The 18,433-nt window shown below is 34.9% G+C and overlaps 1 protein-coding gene across 2 annotated transcripts in view; it reads left to right on the top strand.

Annotated features, from left to right (window-relative positions):
- The window catches only part of LOC149568571 (Pseudouridine synthase family protein), a 213,173-nt gene extending 200,903 nt beyond the window's left edge, over positions 1 to 12,270 (top strand). The window contains exons 9-10 of one of the 2 annotated variants that reach the window (XM_089821466.1): positions 11,582 to 11,642; positions 11,890 to 12,270. In XM_089821466.1, the coding sequence (XP_089677592.1) occupies positions 11,582 to 11,642; positions 11,890 to 12,023 (195 nt within the window). In that variant the 3' untranslated portion in view covers positions 12,024 to 12,270. The remainder of the gene's footprint in view (positions 1 to 11,581; positions 11,643 to 11,889) is intronic. The other variant, XM_089821467.1, reaches the window with a different exon arrangement.
- The last annotated feature ends 6,163 nt before the right edge of the window (positions 12,271 to 18,433 follow it).

Below are 18,433 nucleotides of genomic sequence, written 5' to 3'. Positions count from 1 at the left end.
ATTGAAGTTGCAAGATGAAAGATGGTAAATGGAAGGTAGATGGAAGTTGGAAGATGGAAGATGGAAGGAGTATAGAGAGAGGTGTACGGAGGGATGAAGGGAGAGGTACAGAGGGAGGTCGATGGAGTACACCGGGTATTGTACATAAATTGGAAAGAGCATGCAAACTCATATGCAATTAATATTAGACCACAACTCCATCAAATAAATGCCAAGCATGAATATATATTGAATATCGATATTCTCCAATTAATATTCACAGACAAAGATGGTGCTCCGATTTGCCAGATCCGAGAAAAGTATTACATGCAATGAAAGAGGGTGAGGGTTGAATAGAGAACTCCAACAAGAATTCACAGTACACAGAAAATAATCCAAATTGCATACTAACAAGTACCTACATGCCGCACATAAATACCCCTTTGAAGGAAAGTCTCGAGAGTTTACAAAAGAGTGCCGACATGGCTAACACTTATGGATAATTAATATGATTTGGTCCCCTTTATTAATTAAATCAATTAATTAAATAAGTCCTTGTGATATTATTTTATTTTTAGGACGTTTTAATTAATTAACTTAATTAATTTTTAAAAAAAGAAATTGGGGACATTACACGTTCTAGGAATATCACATTGAGATGATATATCTCCATATGCTTGAGAGAATATTGTGTTCCATAACAAATCCTCCCTAGCTAAGAGGCAGTGTTAAGATTATAGCTACAGTCGGATTGATTTAATTGTAAGATACAATCTTGATATATATATATATATATATATATATATATATATATATATATATATATATATATATATATATATATATATATATATATATATATATATATATAATACATATGTTATATTGTAGTTTATATTGTCAATATATATTAACTAATAATGATTAATCATAGAGACATGTCTCTTCATGAGATATGTCTCCTACTCTTATATTTATAAGAGATTGGGATATGCATTTGGAATTTACCTATAACAATGGCAGTGTAATTACATTTGCAGAAACCGATCCCTGTTACTTAACAGGTGGGATCATATTGAATACCTCCTAAATTTCACTGAACCTATAATGAACGTGATTCACTATATTGACGTGGATAGGCCTTTCTTGGATGAGGTATATGATGGCACTGACTCAATGATTTTGGGTATGAAAATCATTATAAATGAAAACAAGCAAGTTCCTAAAGAAACATTCTTCAAGGAACTACAACAAATTATCGTGTAGAGACAAAAGAAAATGACTACTTTGCATTTTTTTGTATTTGCATTGAGTCCCAAATACTATAGTTAGTGGCTCCTTAATGGCACAAGAGTTGCCCCATATAGAGATCCCAAAGTTGCTCGAGGGTACAACACAACCCTTTGCAAACTCTTTCACCAAGGCGTATGATCTGCAGTGAACATTGAATTCATTGCTTTTACAAGCACAAATGATTGTGGTGGTGGTACTTGAAGAATCATACCAAAAGCTATGTCTTTCCATCAATTTTTTTTCGCAAGTTCTTAACACTTAAGATTTCCGTTGATGAATTTATTTAAATTTTTTCAAATAGTAGGCTCTAATTTCAAAATTGAAAATCCTGATATGTTGCTGATTCATCTTCATCAAAGAGGAATTATAACACATACTCTATCCACTCAATGAAATGGAATCGACTATTGATTTTCTAAGGATCCGCTGCAAATGTACTAAGCACTGCCATAGTTTTGGTATGTGTGTTCCAAATGGAAGCGACCTCTTATTTATAATGAGAAAAGGATAAGAAGAGATGTCCCTTAATGAGACAGTCTATTTGTTAATTTAATAATTAATATAATAAACATTTTAATCATTGTTATATATATATAATATCTTATATATAATTATATATAGGTTTATCTGACAGAAGTTACCAAACATCAACACTCCCTCTTAGCTAGGGAGGACAAACACACGTGTTACCTCAAAGTAATATCACGTTAGCAAGATGAAGGATATCTTTGATCAAAAGATATGCATAATTTTGATATCAAGCATATTGGTCTCTTAGAATATCAACATATTCGCCTTGATGGTCTTCATAATATCAACACTTGATATTCACCAATTTGATATCACATTTGACTATTGGTCTCCATTAACAATATATGATATTCACCAAATACTCAATAAGGTTTGATATCACATCTGATTTCATGAATATTGGTCTCCCAGAATACATGATATTCACCAATTACTCAAAAGTGGTTGATATCACATTTGATATCATGAGTATTGGCCTCCTAGAATATCAATGATATTCAACAAATGCTTTGAGTAATGGCCTTCTAGAATGTTGAGATGCAAGATATTCACCAAATAGTGTGGCTAATGGCCTTCCAGAACATCAACTCGTGATTTTCACCGAGTACTCTATGAGTAATGGCCTTCCAAAACATCAAGATGCGTGACATTCACCAAGTACTCTATGTAATGGCTTCCCAGAATATCAATATGCATAACATCCACTATGTACTCAAAAAATGTTTATAAGGTATGTGCACACGCATTCTCATAATGCTTACCATATAAACATCCACCATACAACGTATAGTCTATTATGATCTGCATAGACATCGTAAGATATCCGTCACAATAGAAAATGAAGTTATTGTAAGATTGTCACCTTTCAATAATTTCTGCAAGTACAAGTAACATCATTTGGAAGTTGTCGCTTCCTCATGATGTACACAAGGGGTAGGCCCATTAAAATCAGATAGTCACGAGATATATTCATGAATCATAATCCTCTTGATTGCTACAATTTATTCATCACTAGAGAATCCATCTCAACATGTTTTACTCCCTCTAGATCAATATGATCATGATCACCAAAGGTTAACTGAATCATGTTCTCTATCTGCTCCCTCTCTTTCAACGTTGCCTCTAATGAAATGTCAGTCTCCCTCTGAATCTCAATCTCCCTATTTTTCTTGCAATAACATTATTGGAGTAAAAGATTAAGGCACATAACTCTTATAGTATATTGAAAATATAAATAAGAGAGGGACAACAATGAGTAAATAAATGAAATATTTAATAATAATAAATACTTATCTTATATGCATCAAATCATAAACTATCCCTATATGTGTCAAATCAAGAAAAAATGTCTGATACTTATATAGACATGCAAGTTATCCTAGGTTACAAAGAGCACATTCTACTATTTATACCATTTGATTCATAATATCAAATTATTAAATAGCATTGTTTGAATTAATATAATTTTCTGTTTAAAACAACACTCTTTTTGGTTTAATGTATATATGCAATTATATAAAGTGAAAGTAAAAATTAATATTTTTTCATCCCTACCTAACCCATTGCCATCTTTATTGCATATAATAACTTTCAGTTGGAACCTTTCCTTAGTTAAGTATTTGATTTCAACATGCTTATCCTTCACTACATTGACTCATTGGTGCTTATGTCTTCTTCACGACGTACCAATGGGACCCGCATTAATAGATTTCATTGTATTGTGTTTGAATGGTATTAATGCCCTGATGATGTCAATGCTTGTCCACATTACTTACCTCTTTTAATTTCTCAATGCTCCCTTAAGTACGATGGATTTTTTTTTAGTGATGTCATGACCCATGTTTGATGAAGGCTTGAAGTCTCTTAGGTTGTTTTTGCTTTCAATCTCATTATGTAAGTTGGTGGTGGGTCCCTTTATTTTCGCATGGAACATGATCCAACATTAGTATATGCACCGATTTGATATCATTTAATCACTGTTTGTCAGTGAAAACTTGTGCCCATGAACAAATGTCTGAAATATTGGGTTCTCCTTGTGGCTTATAAAATCAGTGCAACAAAACTTATTCCATGTAGAAATGACCTTTGATAGTCTCTCGCGATTTTTATCCCTTAATGACATGCAACTTTCTCGCTAACATGTACGATCAATATTTCAAGATTCTGCTTTGTTCGATGCGTCTGATTAGCTTGTGCCAAGATAGGAATGACTCTGGTCTCCTTTGCCAATTCTTATGCACCATTTTAATTTACACCAACATCCGCGTGGAGTCCCAGACATTAGTGTTCAAAAATCTCTATGATAAAGCAATTGAACAAGCCCATCTACATCTGACGGAGAAGAATATGATTTTGGAGAATAGAGGGTCGAGATTGAGTGGCGCCAAGCAAGATTACAGTTAGCTCGTCTCCCATTGATGATCGGTGAAGTATCTACACAAAATCTCATGGCAAAATTTGGATCACGAAAAGTTACCTGTCGAACATCATCAATGCTCATTAATAGTATGAACCATGAAAACATTTAAGCCTTATCCTCAAGGGGATCGAAGATTCAAAATTAGTAAAACAATTCAGGCAACATTCATATTCATATTGGAATCATGATGGAGAATGAATGTTTGCAAGTTGCTCAAACATTGAGATCAGTGCATTAGGGATTGAACTTCTCGCAGTCGAAAACAAAATGTCTCTTCTTGTGGGTCCCTAAGATTGGATCTAATCACTAAGGACTAGTCTATTCATGACTTGCAGAATGAGAATATTATTTCCAATGGAAGTTAGGTTGGGAGCAATTCGAGGATTTCCATCAAAACCACTGTTTGTGACCTATTACATATTAATGACTTCCTCGATTGATGCAAGGTTTTAGTTGCATTTTATCATTGGATATTGTTTGCTGATTATAATATCTTTTCTTCATTTGTAGTGTGGCTTTGATACCATGTTGATTTTCGGAGGATCTGCTGCAAAAGTACTCAGCATTGCCGTATTTTCAGTATGTGTTCCAATTGGCTGAAACCCCTTGTTTGTAATGAGAAAAGGATAAGAAGAAACGTGACCCATCATGGGACATGTCTATTCGTTAATTTGACAATTAATATAATAAACATTTTAATCATTGTTATATATATATATATATATATAAAAGATAAGATAATATTATTAATGTCCACGAAAAACAAAAATAGTTTACGGGACTGAACATACAAACAGAAGAGTTGGCCAAAGTAGAAGCACCAAACGGTGATTGAGAAGAAATAAAAGCAAGAGACAAAACAAGAAAGAAGACAAGGTAAAGACAAAGAGTCCTTCCTTGCCACAAAGAAATCAGTAATAGAGGGATAAACCCATGAACGATCCATAGTCTTAGAATGCCATGAAGAACCATTGTAGGACTGTCGTTGCCTGGAGAGACTGGTGCAGTGTCTGACTGATCTGGAATGAGAAGTAGTGGAAGGCCTTTTCAAATCCTGTGGAGGAGACAAGGGAGAGAAAAAGGCGGTAATGAGTTGATTAGAGGTACGCCCTTGAGGTATAAAAGACTGTAGGGTAATCTCTTAAAGATGGGTGGCTTCATGAAGATAAAGTACAGGACACCGCCGATCAATATAACTGAAGAACATCAAAAGAGAAGAACAGTCTCTAAAAAGGCAATAAAATCTCCCTCTGATCTCATAGTAAAGAGGACATCGAAATATGAAGTGTGTCTCAATCTCAACCTTCGCCAAAGTACACAACTGACAAATCCGATCAGTCTGATCCATATGGTGATCAATCTGAGCTCTGAGGCGATGAGAACCAACTCTAAATGAGCCTAAGGAAAACCGTAAGGCATGATTCCAACGCCGATAGAGATAAGCAAGACGAACAATAATACCATCCTAAATCTCAAGAAAATGCTCAGCATAGAAGGCCATCCTAGGTCACAGACTCCCCGGGGATTACTCTAGGTAGTGGTAATGTATTGTCTATAAATATCCTATCTGACATGCTCATTCAACTCCTGACGTGAGGGGAGAAGGTGAGCAGGAGCATCCTAATTATATATTTCTCTCATATAATAATAAACTTATATATATATATATAAAATTATATATAGGTTTATCCTACATAAGCTACCAAACATCAACATAGACTACTCTCTAGAAAGGCGGACGACTTGGTCTTTGTGCATTCAAACTTGGGGCTCATCACACACAAAGAAAACATGTACAAACAAGGGGAGACAAAGAAATGAGATATTGATTGAGAGCTTGCCGAGTTGGATGATATAGTTTCCCGGCTTGCTGCACTTGGAGTTGATAATGACCATGAGCTACCTAGTGATCATTTTGCTAAGAATGGTAGTATTACAGTCAATGCTTGTGTTAGTGCTCGTGACAGTGCCACTACTAGTGGCACTATTTTTGTTTCTTTGAATTTACCACTACATATGTAGGTTATGATATTTTTTATGACCGATATGATTTTTGATCAGTGATGGCTGATTGTTGACAACTAACATTAATATGGTGTTGTATATTGGCATTTTGGTACATCATTTGAATTAAAATATTAATAGATATGGTGGTGTATTTTGCTATGTTATTTCACTATTAGCATAGTGGTGTGTTGTGAACTTAATATTTTTGAATTAAATATTGAACCCGCAAACTTGAACTTTGAACCCAAGCCTTATATAGAAACAAAATCGGCAAGTTAGCTTTTGTACAAACAGGCTGCCAAATATGTTTTTCAAACCAGTGAAAGAGAATAGAAGTGTGGAGGAAGCAAAATCCCACAAATCTTGGTTTGGATCACATCTTGACCAATGATTGTATATTGCAACTCCAATGGATTGCATGACAAGTAAATCAAATATTGCATTCTTATGGCTTTAAGTGGAGAATGTAATGACCCTAAATAGGGTCTTACTTGATTTTCCCTCAAATTCTTAATTAATATTAGGATTACATTTGTTTCAAACTAAGAGAATCTTGAAGCGCTCGTACATTACCATAATTAGAAACACCAATTGACTTATAATATATACTTAAGCTTCGAAATATAATCTAATTTTGATTATTATTAAATATTTATTTATACTCTATATTTTAATATATATTAACACACACATGATACTAATTTTTTTTACTTTTTAATTGCTATATATAAAGATCTACTTATCCAAAAATTTGTTATTAAAGAATTTCAAAATGTTGTGTATATATATATATATACAACTTATATTTATTTAATTAAATATTAAAACTTTACATTTATGTACATACCTCCTACATATGTTGACCACCCTATAATTTCGGCTTTTACTAACCTCATTGTAATATTCCTCCTTTTGACATTTATTTACTCCTATTAGTCTATCCCTCCTCTTCGTATGATCTCTTTCTTACTCTACATGCGTCCTTTTAAAGGATAGCATTTTGACTTAGATTTTATTGGCTTCCCTTTATGCCGATATACCTTGGTGGTTTCTTATTCTCTATGTTTCCATGCACGATTTCCTTTATGGTTTGTATACTCTATTATATATATTCATGGGTAACATGGAACGGGTCATGGTTCATGGTCACGACCTCATATTGGATTAATTAATTATATTAATGTCTTATGTTGAGAGGGCTCCCCATTTGTAATATGTTTAATCAGTATTATTATTTCTTTAATTTAATTAGATATTTATTGATTAGTTAATTATATATTGATTGATGTTATTCATCAATATAGAAATCAATATTAATATTAATTATATATTGTTAAATTATAATGATCGAATACTATATAGTAATATTCATTCATTTGTGTATGGTATTATATATCATGTATCAATGACATACCATTTGTCTATTATCATAGGAATATAATCGTATTCATGAATGTAATTTATTAAATACATGATATATAATTAATTGAATACATGATTTATTAAATAACAACTCTATTAATTCGTGACAAGGATTAAGTACAAACTTAGTTACAAAAGTGATCATATATCAACCATGGCTTATGACAATCCGACCACCTCGAAATCGCTTGTCCTCAAGTAATGACAGTTTATACAAACACTTTTATGTGGAATCAGTATATACAATGAGAATGTGACATGATAAAACAAAAAGTATACAAAGGTAAACATATTGATGCAAGAAGACACGACGCATAGAAAAAGTATACAAATTAATGCATGAAGACACGATGCAGATAGGAAGAAAAGACATTAATGCACAAGGGAACAAAGTAGACACAAAGCTTACAAATGTTAAAGCTCTGTTAGATTTCTTTCTATAATTGAAATTTGAAGTAATAAAAGGTTAAGAAAATGTTTTACCAACGTTGACTATAAATGTCGTGGTCCTTTCCCCTTTCTGGAAATCAAAAGCTTTTGAAGATGTGTCTTTTAGAAACTTTCCCTTAGCTACTACTACATTAGAGTGTCCTAGCAGTTCTCCCCTCATTGTAGACTCTCTCATGTGCCTAATTGCGTAGTGGATGGTAGATTTATTGCTGCTCGAGTTTGGAAATGATCAACTTGGGGCTTACTCAACTTTTCATCCAGATTGAGAGTCTCTTGCCCTAATGTGATTGAATGACTCCCCCCCTTGTGCACACTCCCTACCCACCCCATATGTTTTTAATTTTGTAGTGGATGTTAGATTTACTACTACTCGAGTTTGGAAAAGATCAACTTGGGGCTCCTTTAGATTTTTATCCATACTTGGACTCTCTTGCCCCAACATGATCGAATTACTCTTCCCCTTGTGCACAATCCCTATCCATCATGGACTTAAACACAACGAAATTCTTAGTAATATTCTCTTCTGAGACTTTAATTAACTGTCTTTATAATTCCAAAATTTGAATTTGAGTTTGTTCCTCAAGGTCACAACTTATAACCCTCCTTTCCAATCTTTCCCTTAATTCTCCTCTATAACTTTGTGTTCGTCTATTTTCAATGTACACAATAGAAGTAGAGGTCACGCCTATGCCAAGGAAACTTTGTCTATCATATTTGATAGCTCTAGTTTAATTAAGTATAAATTGTGATTTTATTCTTGTGTAAGGGATTCTGCCATATCCAATGTTTTGTCTGTTGACTCTTCTTGTAATGTTTCCCATCTATATTCTCTTTGTTCTTCTTAACTCTCTATTATACTGCCCTCACTCAGCCATAATGATTATATGGTTTGAGATTAATTCATATAAGATTGTCGCTCAGTCTTGTACTCATACATTGCTGAATGTGTATCCATTTGATTCTATAGGCGTCCTCGGGTCATTTTCAATTTCTATTCCCTTCAGGCTGGCAAGAACATGCTCTGATACCACTTGTAATGACCCCTAATAGGGTCTTACTTGATTCTCCCTTAAAATTCTTAATTAATATTTGGATTACATTTATTATAAACTAAGAATCACAAATCTTTCGTACATTGCCATAAATAGAAGCACCAATCGACTTATAATTTATACTTAAGCTTCAAAGTATAATTTAATTATGATTATTATTAAATATTCATTTATAGTCTACATTTTAATATATATTAAAACACACACATGATACTAATTTTGTTACTTTTCCATTGCTAAATATAAAGATCTACTTATTCAAAAATTAGTTCTTAAAGATCCTCATATATATATATATATATATATATATATATATATATATATATATATATATATATATATATATATATATATATATATATATATATATATATTAATCAAATTTAATATTAAAACTTTACATTTATATACATACCTCCTCATATGTCAACCACCCTACAATTTCGGCTTGTGCTAATCTCATTGTAATATTCCTCCCTTTGACACTTGCTCCTATTATTCTATCCCTCCTCTTCGTATGATCTCTTTCTTACACTATATGCATCCTTTTAAGGGATTGCATTTTGACTTAGATTTTATCGGCTTCCCTTTATGCTGATTTACCTTGGTGGTTTCTTATTCTCTTAGGGCCCGTTTGGTTGCAAGCATAGGAATTGAGTATTAGAATTGAAAATGAGAATGGATATAGGAATGAGGAATGGTAATGGAAAATATGTATTCCAGTCTTGTTTGGTTAACCTAGTTTGCTTCCAAGTTTTTGTTTGGGAAGCATTCTTACGCCAAGTTTAAAGTCTGGTGAGTTTCAACAAGATGCCTGGAATTCGTTTGCAAGAGGACAACGAGATATTCGTGTGAGGAAATCTGAGAGGCTCTAAATAACCCTCTTTGGCATTTGCTTCGAATAATGAATCTTGCCAGGCTTGTGAGATTGTTTTATTGACTATTTTAGGGAATTTCAATGTGTTTTATGTTTATCCAGATGTGCAAAACTTACAACAAATTGAAGATGGCATTAACTGCAACATTTGAAGGGGTTTCATTGTCTCCCGTTGGAGTTTCGACTTGTTCTTCTCCCAATTCTATCGGAAGACAATCGTCTCATAATTTGAGCGTCGAGATCTGTTCTAAAATCCTGCAGCCATTGGCGTCTCCTCCAGTGACTTCTGCTTCTCCATATGGAAAATTAAAAACTTTTTTTCCCAGACAAAGAATTTGAAATAGTTTTGTGCATTTGTAGGAGAGTTTGGGAACACCCATTAACAAAATGCCCGTTGACCAATTTCAGTTGGCTTCTCCCCGAAGACCCCACTTTGACTGCTTTGAACCAAAATTGTGATGGCTTTTTGCAGGGAAGCGATCTTTCAGGGAAAGTTGGATGTGGTGATCACTGGAAAATTAGTGGAACAAGTGGATTTATTGAAGGAAATGGGTTGAAATTGAATCGGCCTGCATTAGCCCCAAACAGGCGGCGTCCTCTGATGCTGCAAATGCCTGGACCTGACCGATTATAAATTTTGGATTAATCGAATTGGGAATGGAAATGGCCCATTCCAATTACAAGTATTTTTTGGAATGGACAAAAGCTCATTTTGGGGCTAAAATAGGAATACGAAATCCTATTCTTCATTCCTATTCCACGCACCAAACAAAGAATACAAATTATATTCTAATTTCCTATTCCTATTCCGGTTGTATTCCAGCAACCAAATGGGCCCTTATGTTTCCACATGTGATTTCCATTATACTTTGTATACTCCTTTATTATATATGTTCATGGGTAGCACAGTACGGGTCATGGGTCATGAGTCATGAGTCCTTTACTAATATTAATATTAATTATATGTTGTTAAATTATTATGATTGAATACTATATAGTAATATTCATTCATTTTTGTATGGTATTATATATCACGTATTAATGACATATATCATTTGTCAATTATTATAGTAATATAATCCTATTCATTTATGTAATTTATTAAATAAAAACTATACTAATTCATGTCAAGGATTTAGGTACAAATCTGGTTACAAAAGTGATTATATGTCAACCATGGCTCATGACAGAAAATCAAACCATCATGCAATGGTTTTGGAAATAATGTTTACAATAAGGAAAAATATTAAAATGATGATTCAAAAAATATACAATTCTATGAAATGTTCAAGCTTACCAGATGTTTTAAACCCAAATTCATTCTCCATTTATTCCCTTATTGCATAACAGAGTTTCAAGGGTGCAAATTACATTAACCTTGGCAAATGAAGATACTTTTGGGCCAAGTAGATTCCGCATGCAAATTGCGAGGCATTTAGAAATTATAATAGTCAAATAGCTGAATCCTATTAAATTTGGATGTTTACCCACACTTTGCCGGAGTTTGCTCACTCTTCCAAACATGTGAATATATTTGTTGTTTGATTGCAGGTACGATTACTTGTTGGTGCTTTGAAGTGTGTTGGAGCTAGAAAATTGTTGGTTGAAGATGGTTTGTGTTCTTATCGTTAATGCATATATCAGTTCTTTAATAATTTTAGTGGAATTTTCTACTTGTAAATGATATCCTTGAGGAAGCACGTGGCAATGTAATTATGATTACATTCTTTTCAAACGATGTATATTCTATTTTTTTCTCTTCCAGTTATTTGTTGCTTTTTTGATTGATTTTGAGAGATACTTGCAGCCTTGTACTGTTCATATTTGACTCTAAAAAACATTCCTCTTTATATGTGCAGTTGAAAGAATCCTTAAAGCACGTTCAATATTGTTGGCACCACCTATGGCACCTGCTCATGGTCTCTATCTTGCAGAGGTCAAGTATGACTTCAGTTCTGATAGAGTGAACCAAACTGAGGATGATGGTGAGTAATGGAGGAGAACCTTTATGCTCAAGCATATTTACTTCTGCTGTTTAATATTAAATTGTAAACAAACACCTTCAGTTGACAAATTCATTTTGGATGTTTATCATTGTTATTCAGAGTAATGAGTCAATGGTAAAGTATTTTCATTAATTCTTTCGTGAGATTGAGACATGTCCGTTATGTTTGTATGTTATCCAAATTGTTGGCATTTTCATAATCAGATGCTCCCTTTTCTATGAGCAATATTCAATATCCAGTGTGCATTATGGCTTGGCAGTTGAACTCAAAGATGGTGACTTACAAACCAAGAATTGACTTAGCACCTCTACATTGCACAGACCTCCTACCTTATCAACCTTTGTAATTTTAAAATTGTAGCCAAACTAAGATTATACTAACAAACTACTAGACTGCCACACAAAAAGAGGGGCTCCACATTTGCAAAGAGGAAATGGTGTGAAAAGGTCACAAGAGTTTTGTTTTAATTTTGCATACAAGGGTGGTGTTTTTTGTCATATGCATAAAGAGGTGCTTTTATTTTAATCACCTGTGCAATCAACCAATTTTGTTTTCATCTTGATAAAATATACCAGAGAAAATCACTAGAACATGCATTGCTGTCATATTCAAAACATTTTTCCTTCTTTTTTGAGTCTAAGCATATTTGAAGTATGCCAACACTGTCAAGAAGGTTGAAAACTTGAAGGAGACAATTGAATGCCTCAAGAAGGAAAAGCTGCAAGTCAATTCTTCCCAAGTGTTGAGGAACACTGAAGAATTCACAACCAAGATTGGATGATAATAACCAATTTTTCTGAGAAGACAAATTGAATTCCACAGATCAAAAACATTTGCATGTGCTAGGATGCTGTTGAAGAATGTTGATATCCTTGAAGGCCATAAGAAGGTAGTAAGTTTGTAAAATTGCAAGAACATAATAGGGATAAGGAAACAAATTTTCTACTTCACATGTTAGGTTTCTATATAAGTGCTTGTGTTTTTCTCTCATTTGTTATTGCATATTTATTCAGTTGTAAATATAATATTTCTATTTCATGCTTAATGCACTATTCCAGTCACCTCATGGAGCATAGAAACCAAGTAGGATGCATGCAATAACCACCGCATAATTTTTTGGAAAATGTGTTTGTTGCAAAATCTTTTCCAAATTAAGTGCTTTTTTATGCTTACTTTTAGTTTGTTTTCATGACAAAATAACAAGCAAATGACATGATATTTCACATAAAAACATTGAAGGTGAACTGCTGATCACGATATGTTCATAAGATAAATTCATACATTATAATGAAACTTGAATTAGAGATCTAGTATAAATTCTAAACAAAAATTAGAATGCTTAGTTATGATCCCATGTAACCTTCAAGCATAGGTAACAAGGGCAATTCGTATGAATTTCCTTCTAGTCTTTGAAATCATATAAGCAGACAGAAGTACGAGGCACCCAAGATGGAAGACACAAAATTGACTAATTGCAAGCATCAAACTTGATTCAATCTCAATAACCTTGAAAAATGTATGGCCTTTCTATAGTAGGGTGATTTAACTAGAAAACTCAAATTTGCCAAATATTGCAAGCAAGCTCTCAAAATGCACTGCTCAGCAAGATTTTTCAAGTTGTACCTTACAAAGTGGTTCGAGAATAAAATGGTTATTAGACTAGTTGCATGGTGTTAGTGTTGGATTCTTTCCAGAAAGCGACTGTGAATTACAACATAATTTGTGATGCCTTGATTCTTGGTTTCCCTTATGGACACACTTAAATACTTTACACCTATTGTCACTCAAGCACTGCTTGCACTTAGGTACCCCATACCTTCTCGTTTTTTTAACTAACAGAACGGGAAGATAAAGTCGGCTCCTCCCAGAATACGACTGCATTTTCCACGAATTTTGTCTTGTGGTGGAGATAATGAGCAAACAAGAACAAGTCCCACACTTCCAAATTTTCTAATTAGTTCATGCTATCACAAACAATGCTCCCTATATCCTACTCAAATAATTTATATTCATATGATTTTTAAATGCGTTTAATATTTAATACTCACTCATATTGTAATGACCTATGCCACTTGAGTAGTACTTTCTTCCATGACCTTTTTGATAAACAATCTCAATAATATCACCAAAAACATAATCAAAATACCAAATTGATTTTGTTTTCAATTTTCTTTTTAATAGATGCAATCAAATCATGTTGACCCCATAATCAAAAGTGTTAAGAGTCCATGTTAATTCCATCAGTTTCATCTTCATTTCATCCCTGTAACCAAAAATACAATTTAGCTTTTACTCATTTTTAAATGGAAAGTTTACATTATGCACATTGATTCCTATCAACAAATACACATTATATAAATTACCTTGGTCATTGCCCTTTTGATGAAATGAAGGCCATGCAAAGAGCGAGGGATTTAAGATTGTGACAACAATTTTCCATGAACGACATGGTAATAATTTTTTTTTTATTCCTCTTGTTGTCTATGGCCAACAAGGTTCACCTGCACTTACACCTATAAGAAAAACTTAAATTCTACATTGATAATTTCTTTGTGAATATTGATTTTCATATCTATTATGACAATTGAATGCTTTGTACATCTATTTTCACTATTTATCTTTATAATATATATACCTTATACTGTTGTTGCACTTGGCAACCTAGGAAATGAAATAATCGGGCTCTCTCTCTAAGACTCATTCCTCGCTTTCATGAACATACGACTCTTACAAATGCTTTCCTCGCCATAAGAAGCAGTTATTTATTGCTTCGCATGGAAAATCCCTCCGTGACACGCTTATTCAGTGTCCCAAGACATTTTGGCGCATCATGTTCCCCCGACATCTCCAACCCCTGTCTACCCTCGACCTTCGCCTCCTACCTCCCATGTTTCCATGTTGTATGACATCCTAGGTGAGCTTGCTACCCTTCCCATTCCACCCCCCATTGTCACTAATTCTCCACCTCCAGCATTTACAAGGCCATCAAACTTATGAGATGCATTAGGGCGGTTGATGAGGAGGGTTTTTAGTCTGAGCTCTTCAAGCTCGGTACCACGATACTAAGCCCTTATCTATCTACACTCTTTAATAGAGTGGTTTGTTTTGGTTTTTTAGACTCATGGTTAACACATGTTATTCACCCAATCCATAAGCCTGGGTTGGCTTCCAATGTTAGAAATTGTAGGACCATCATGATTGGGCATACATTTGCCAAACTTTATGCCACGTCGTTGAATACTATTTTATCCAATGAGACTGATAGGAGAAATTGTAGGGCTAAGGGCCAAGTAGGCTTCAGGGCAGACTACTAGACCATGGATCATATCTTGACACTACGAGCTAATATCAAGGAGGCCCGTCACCACTCGAAGAAAGTCTACTGATGTTTTGTTCATTTTCGTAAGGCTTTTGATTCCATCCCCAAAGCGACCCTTTTTTAGAGACTTGATATTGGTATTTCTGAGATCTTACTGATGGCTATCATGAGGTTATATGAGACAGTGGTTGGTAGACTCAAGACCATCGAGGGCCTCTTCGACCCTATCCAGAGCACCATTATGGTGAAGCAAGGCTGCCCTCTCTCGCCCACCTTGTTCGGGATCTACATTGTAGAGTTCAAGGCCTTTCTTAGTGATTCCTCGCCTCTGGGTGACGACTATCATCTACACCAGGTATTAATCTGCATCCTTCTCTTTGTTGATGATGTTGTTCTTGCTTCTTCTCGTGAGGGTCTTTAGAGGCTTTTGGATAGACTTGTATCTTTTGTGACATGAGACAATTGGTCAAGAACTTGGAGAAGACTCGTGTTATGGTCTTCAACTGTTTGAAGACCTCACATCTCCATTTTCACTTCTAGGGCAGTGAAGTTAAGATTACATCATCTTACACATACCTTGGGGTTAAGTTTATTGTATCCTGTTTCAGCTTGAGATCAACTGTTTTGGCTCAGATCAACAAAGGGTTGGGTTCCCTTGCCATGCTTAAGAGATAGTGCTTCAGACACCACTTTCAAGACACATCGTCTAAGCTATCCCTCTTGGATTCCTTAGTAAGACCCACAATGCTCTATGGTTCAATGGTATGGGGGCGTTCCCTTTTGGACTTGGATTGGGCCATGATCGAGCACACCCAGTCTCCACTCCATCGAATTATCTGATGTCATAGATCCACCCCCCACGGTGTTATTTTCCCTGAGTTTGGAGCCCACCCATTCAGGCTTGCTGCCATTTTTGACCTGATCTAGTTTCTCCACTGTCTTCGTGGATTTGCAAACTTGATTGATGGACAACACAGATACCCTTACTTAGCCTACTGCTCTTCAGTTGCTATTGCAGACTCTGATCCAACCACTAGAGCCCACTGTTGGTATGCTCAGGCTACTATCCTGTTGAGATCGGTTGGGATCAACATTGACCGTCTCCCTCCCTACCAGTTCTAATTGAATGCTCCTGATCATCTTCTCCCCTCTTGACATGAGTTGAACGAGCATGTTAGTCTTGACATCTACAGGCAATATATTATATGGACCTGGGTTGATCCTCTAGGGGGTCTATGTTTGAGGATGTCATTCTATGCTGACCACTTAGATATTCGGGATGAGATTATTGTATGTCGTGACTACTTATTGACATTGGACACATGCCCTGCATATCTCCCTTGGTTCCTTCAACGTGGGCTCATATTGACTCTAGATCCAGGTCAATCACTATATTGCTAGAGAGGATTGGGTTTGTAGACTTTGTACCTTAGTAGAGGCAAAATTTGAGACCCATTTCCTTTTTAGATGCCCCATATACTACAAGATTAGAGAGAGATTTTATTGTCTATTTAGAGATTGCAGATCCCTCTTAGAATTCTTCAAGTACAGAGATCAGCGTTGCATTGCGCTCTATCTCTGTGAGTCCTTACAACTTCATGACCATACTTTACAACTATAATCCCCATGAGTCAGACCCAGACACAACTTATCACGACCTTCTCGCCCATAGCTCTGACTTGGGGTGTGAAGCGATTGTTCAATTTCCCTAACATAGGCCATTCTAGATCAATGAGACCTCGCAATGGACTTCTTCGCCAACAACACTCCTCTCATAGGACTCAGCTACAACACAGGGTCCCTGGTAGTCATCGACCATATCAGTCAGTGTTGGATTTTTTCCCTTTGAAGATGGATACCTAATCTTTTTCGTGGTGTCTCTTGCTTTCTTCTTCATATATTGTGCTTGTTCTTTTGTGGACACCGTTTGGTGCTTCGTTTGTTCGCTTTCTTCTTGGTTGTATGCTTCCAGTCCCATAGACTGAAGTTGTGGTCTTTTTTTGGACATTAATAAATTTATCTTATCTATCTAAGAACTATAGTTGTTCAAAATGGCAATGAAAGGACATGAGTAGGCATGTTATGAGTTAGGGAACACAGGCATATTACGTACATAGAAGATTGGTTGTCCATGTAAGGTTGGCTTTTGTGGCACTATTATTCTGGAGATATACTTGCTACAGTCGAAAATATGCACCTGAATTGACCTTTTTTGAATATTTATTAATTAAATTAAAAATTATAGAACCTTGTCTTTGATTTTAAATTTAATTAATATATGTCCAAAAAGTCACATCAGGTGCATATTTTTGACTAGATAGCCAAATCCGATATAGTTCTTTGTAATGGAAAATAACCTCTTATATCAATGTTCTCAAAATCATAGGGAATAGGAAAGAAACCAGATACTAGCCCTACAATGACAATAGGGATCAGAGGCCAAGACAAAGGCATATGAACTATTGTAGTTGCCCATAGAATTGCTCTTTTTATATAATTTCAATTCATTGATAGAAGAAATTGCAGTAAGTTCAAACTATTTAACAACTGCCCATGGATATATAGGGTTGAGTCTTTATCTCAATCACTAGAAGCTGCCAAAGTTGTTGAGTTTGCGACTTAAACGTAGTCTTCTTAATCTTCTTCTTATAGCCCCCCCACTATTCTATGGGGATGCCCCTACTGTTTTAAGGGTATATGCCTTTAGGGTTCGTACACTTGATTGACAAAAGCTTCAACTTGCCTGATAGGATAAGGAGAAAGGAATTATTCTTTGTGGGTGATGAGAATGAACGAGATGATGGCTATAGTACATGACATGAGTCACATTTTGAATATTGCTGGGAACTCAACTTTATAGCTAGGTGGGGGAACTACTTAACGTTTGGTTATGGTTTCCTTGCAGCAAGGGATGGAGATTTGAGATATAGGAGGGATCAACGAGTGGTTTCAAGCAACCCCATGCACAACTAGCAATCTCTTTCTTGTAGGGTTTGGGTGGGACTGTTTCGTCCTTCCCTCTAACTCCCAACATACTGAGAAACCACAAATTGAAAATCAACTCATCGTAGGGAGGTA

Source organism: Cupressus sempervirens, chromosome 3 (genome assembly GCF_028749045.1).
Source record: "Cupressus sempervirens isolate cs-2001-9-10 chromosome 3, ASM2874904v1, whole genome shotgun sequence".
Classification (NCBI taxonomy): domain Eukaryota; kingdom Viridiplantae; phylum Streptophyta; class Pinopsida; order Cupressales; family Cupressaceae; genus Cupressus; species Cupressus sempervirens.
This window is presented reverse-complemented; position numbering and strand designations above follow the sequence as displayed.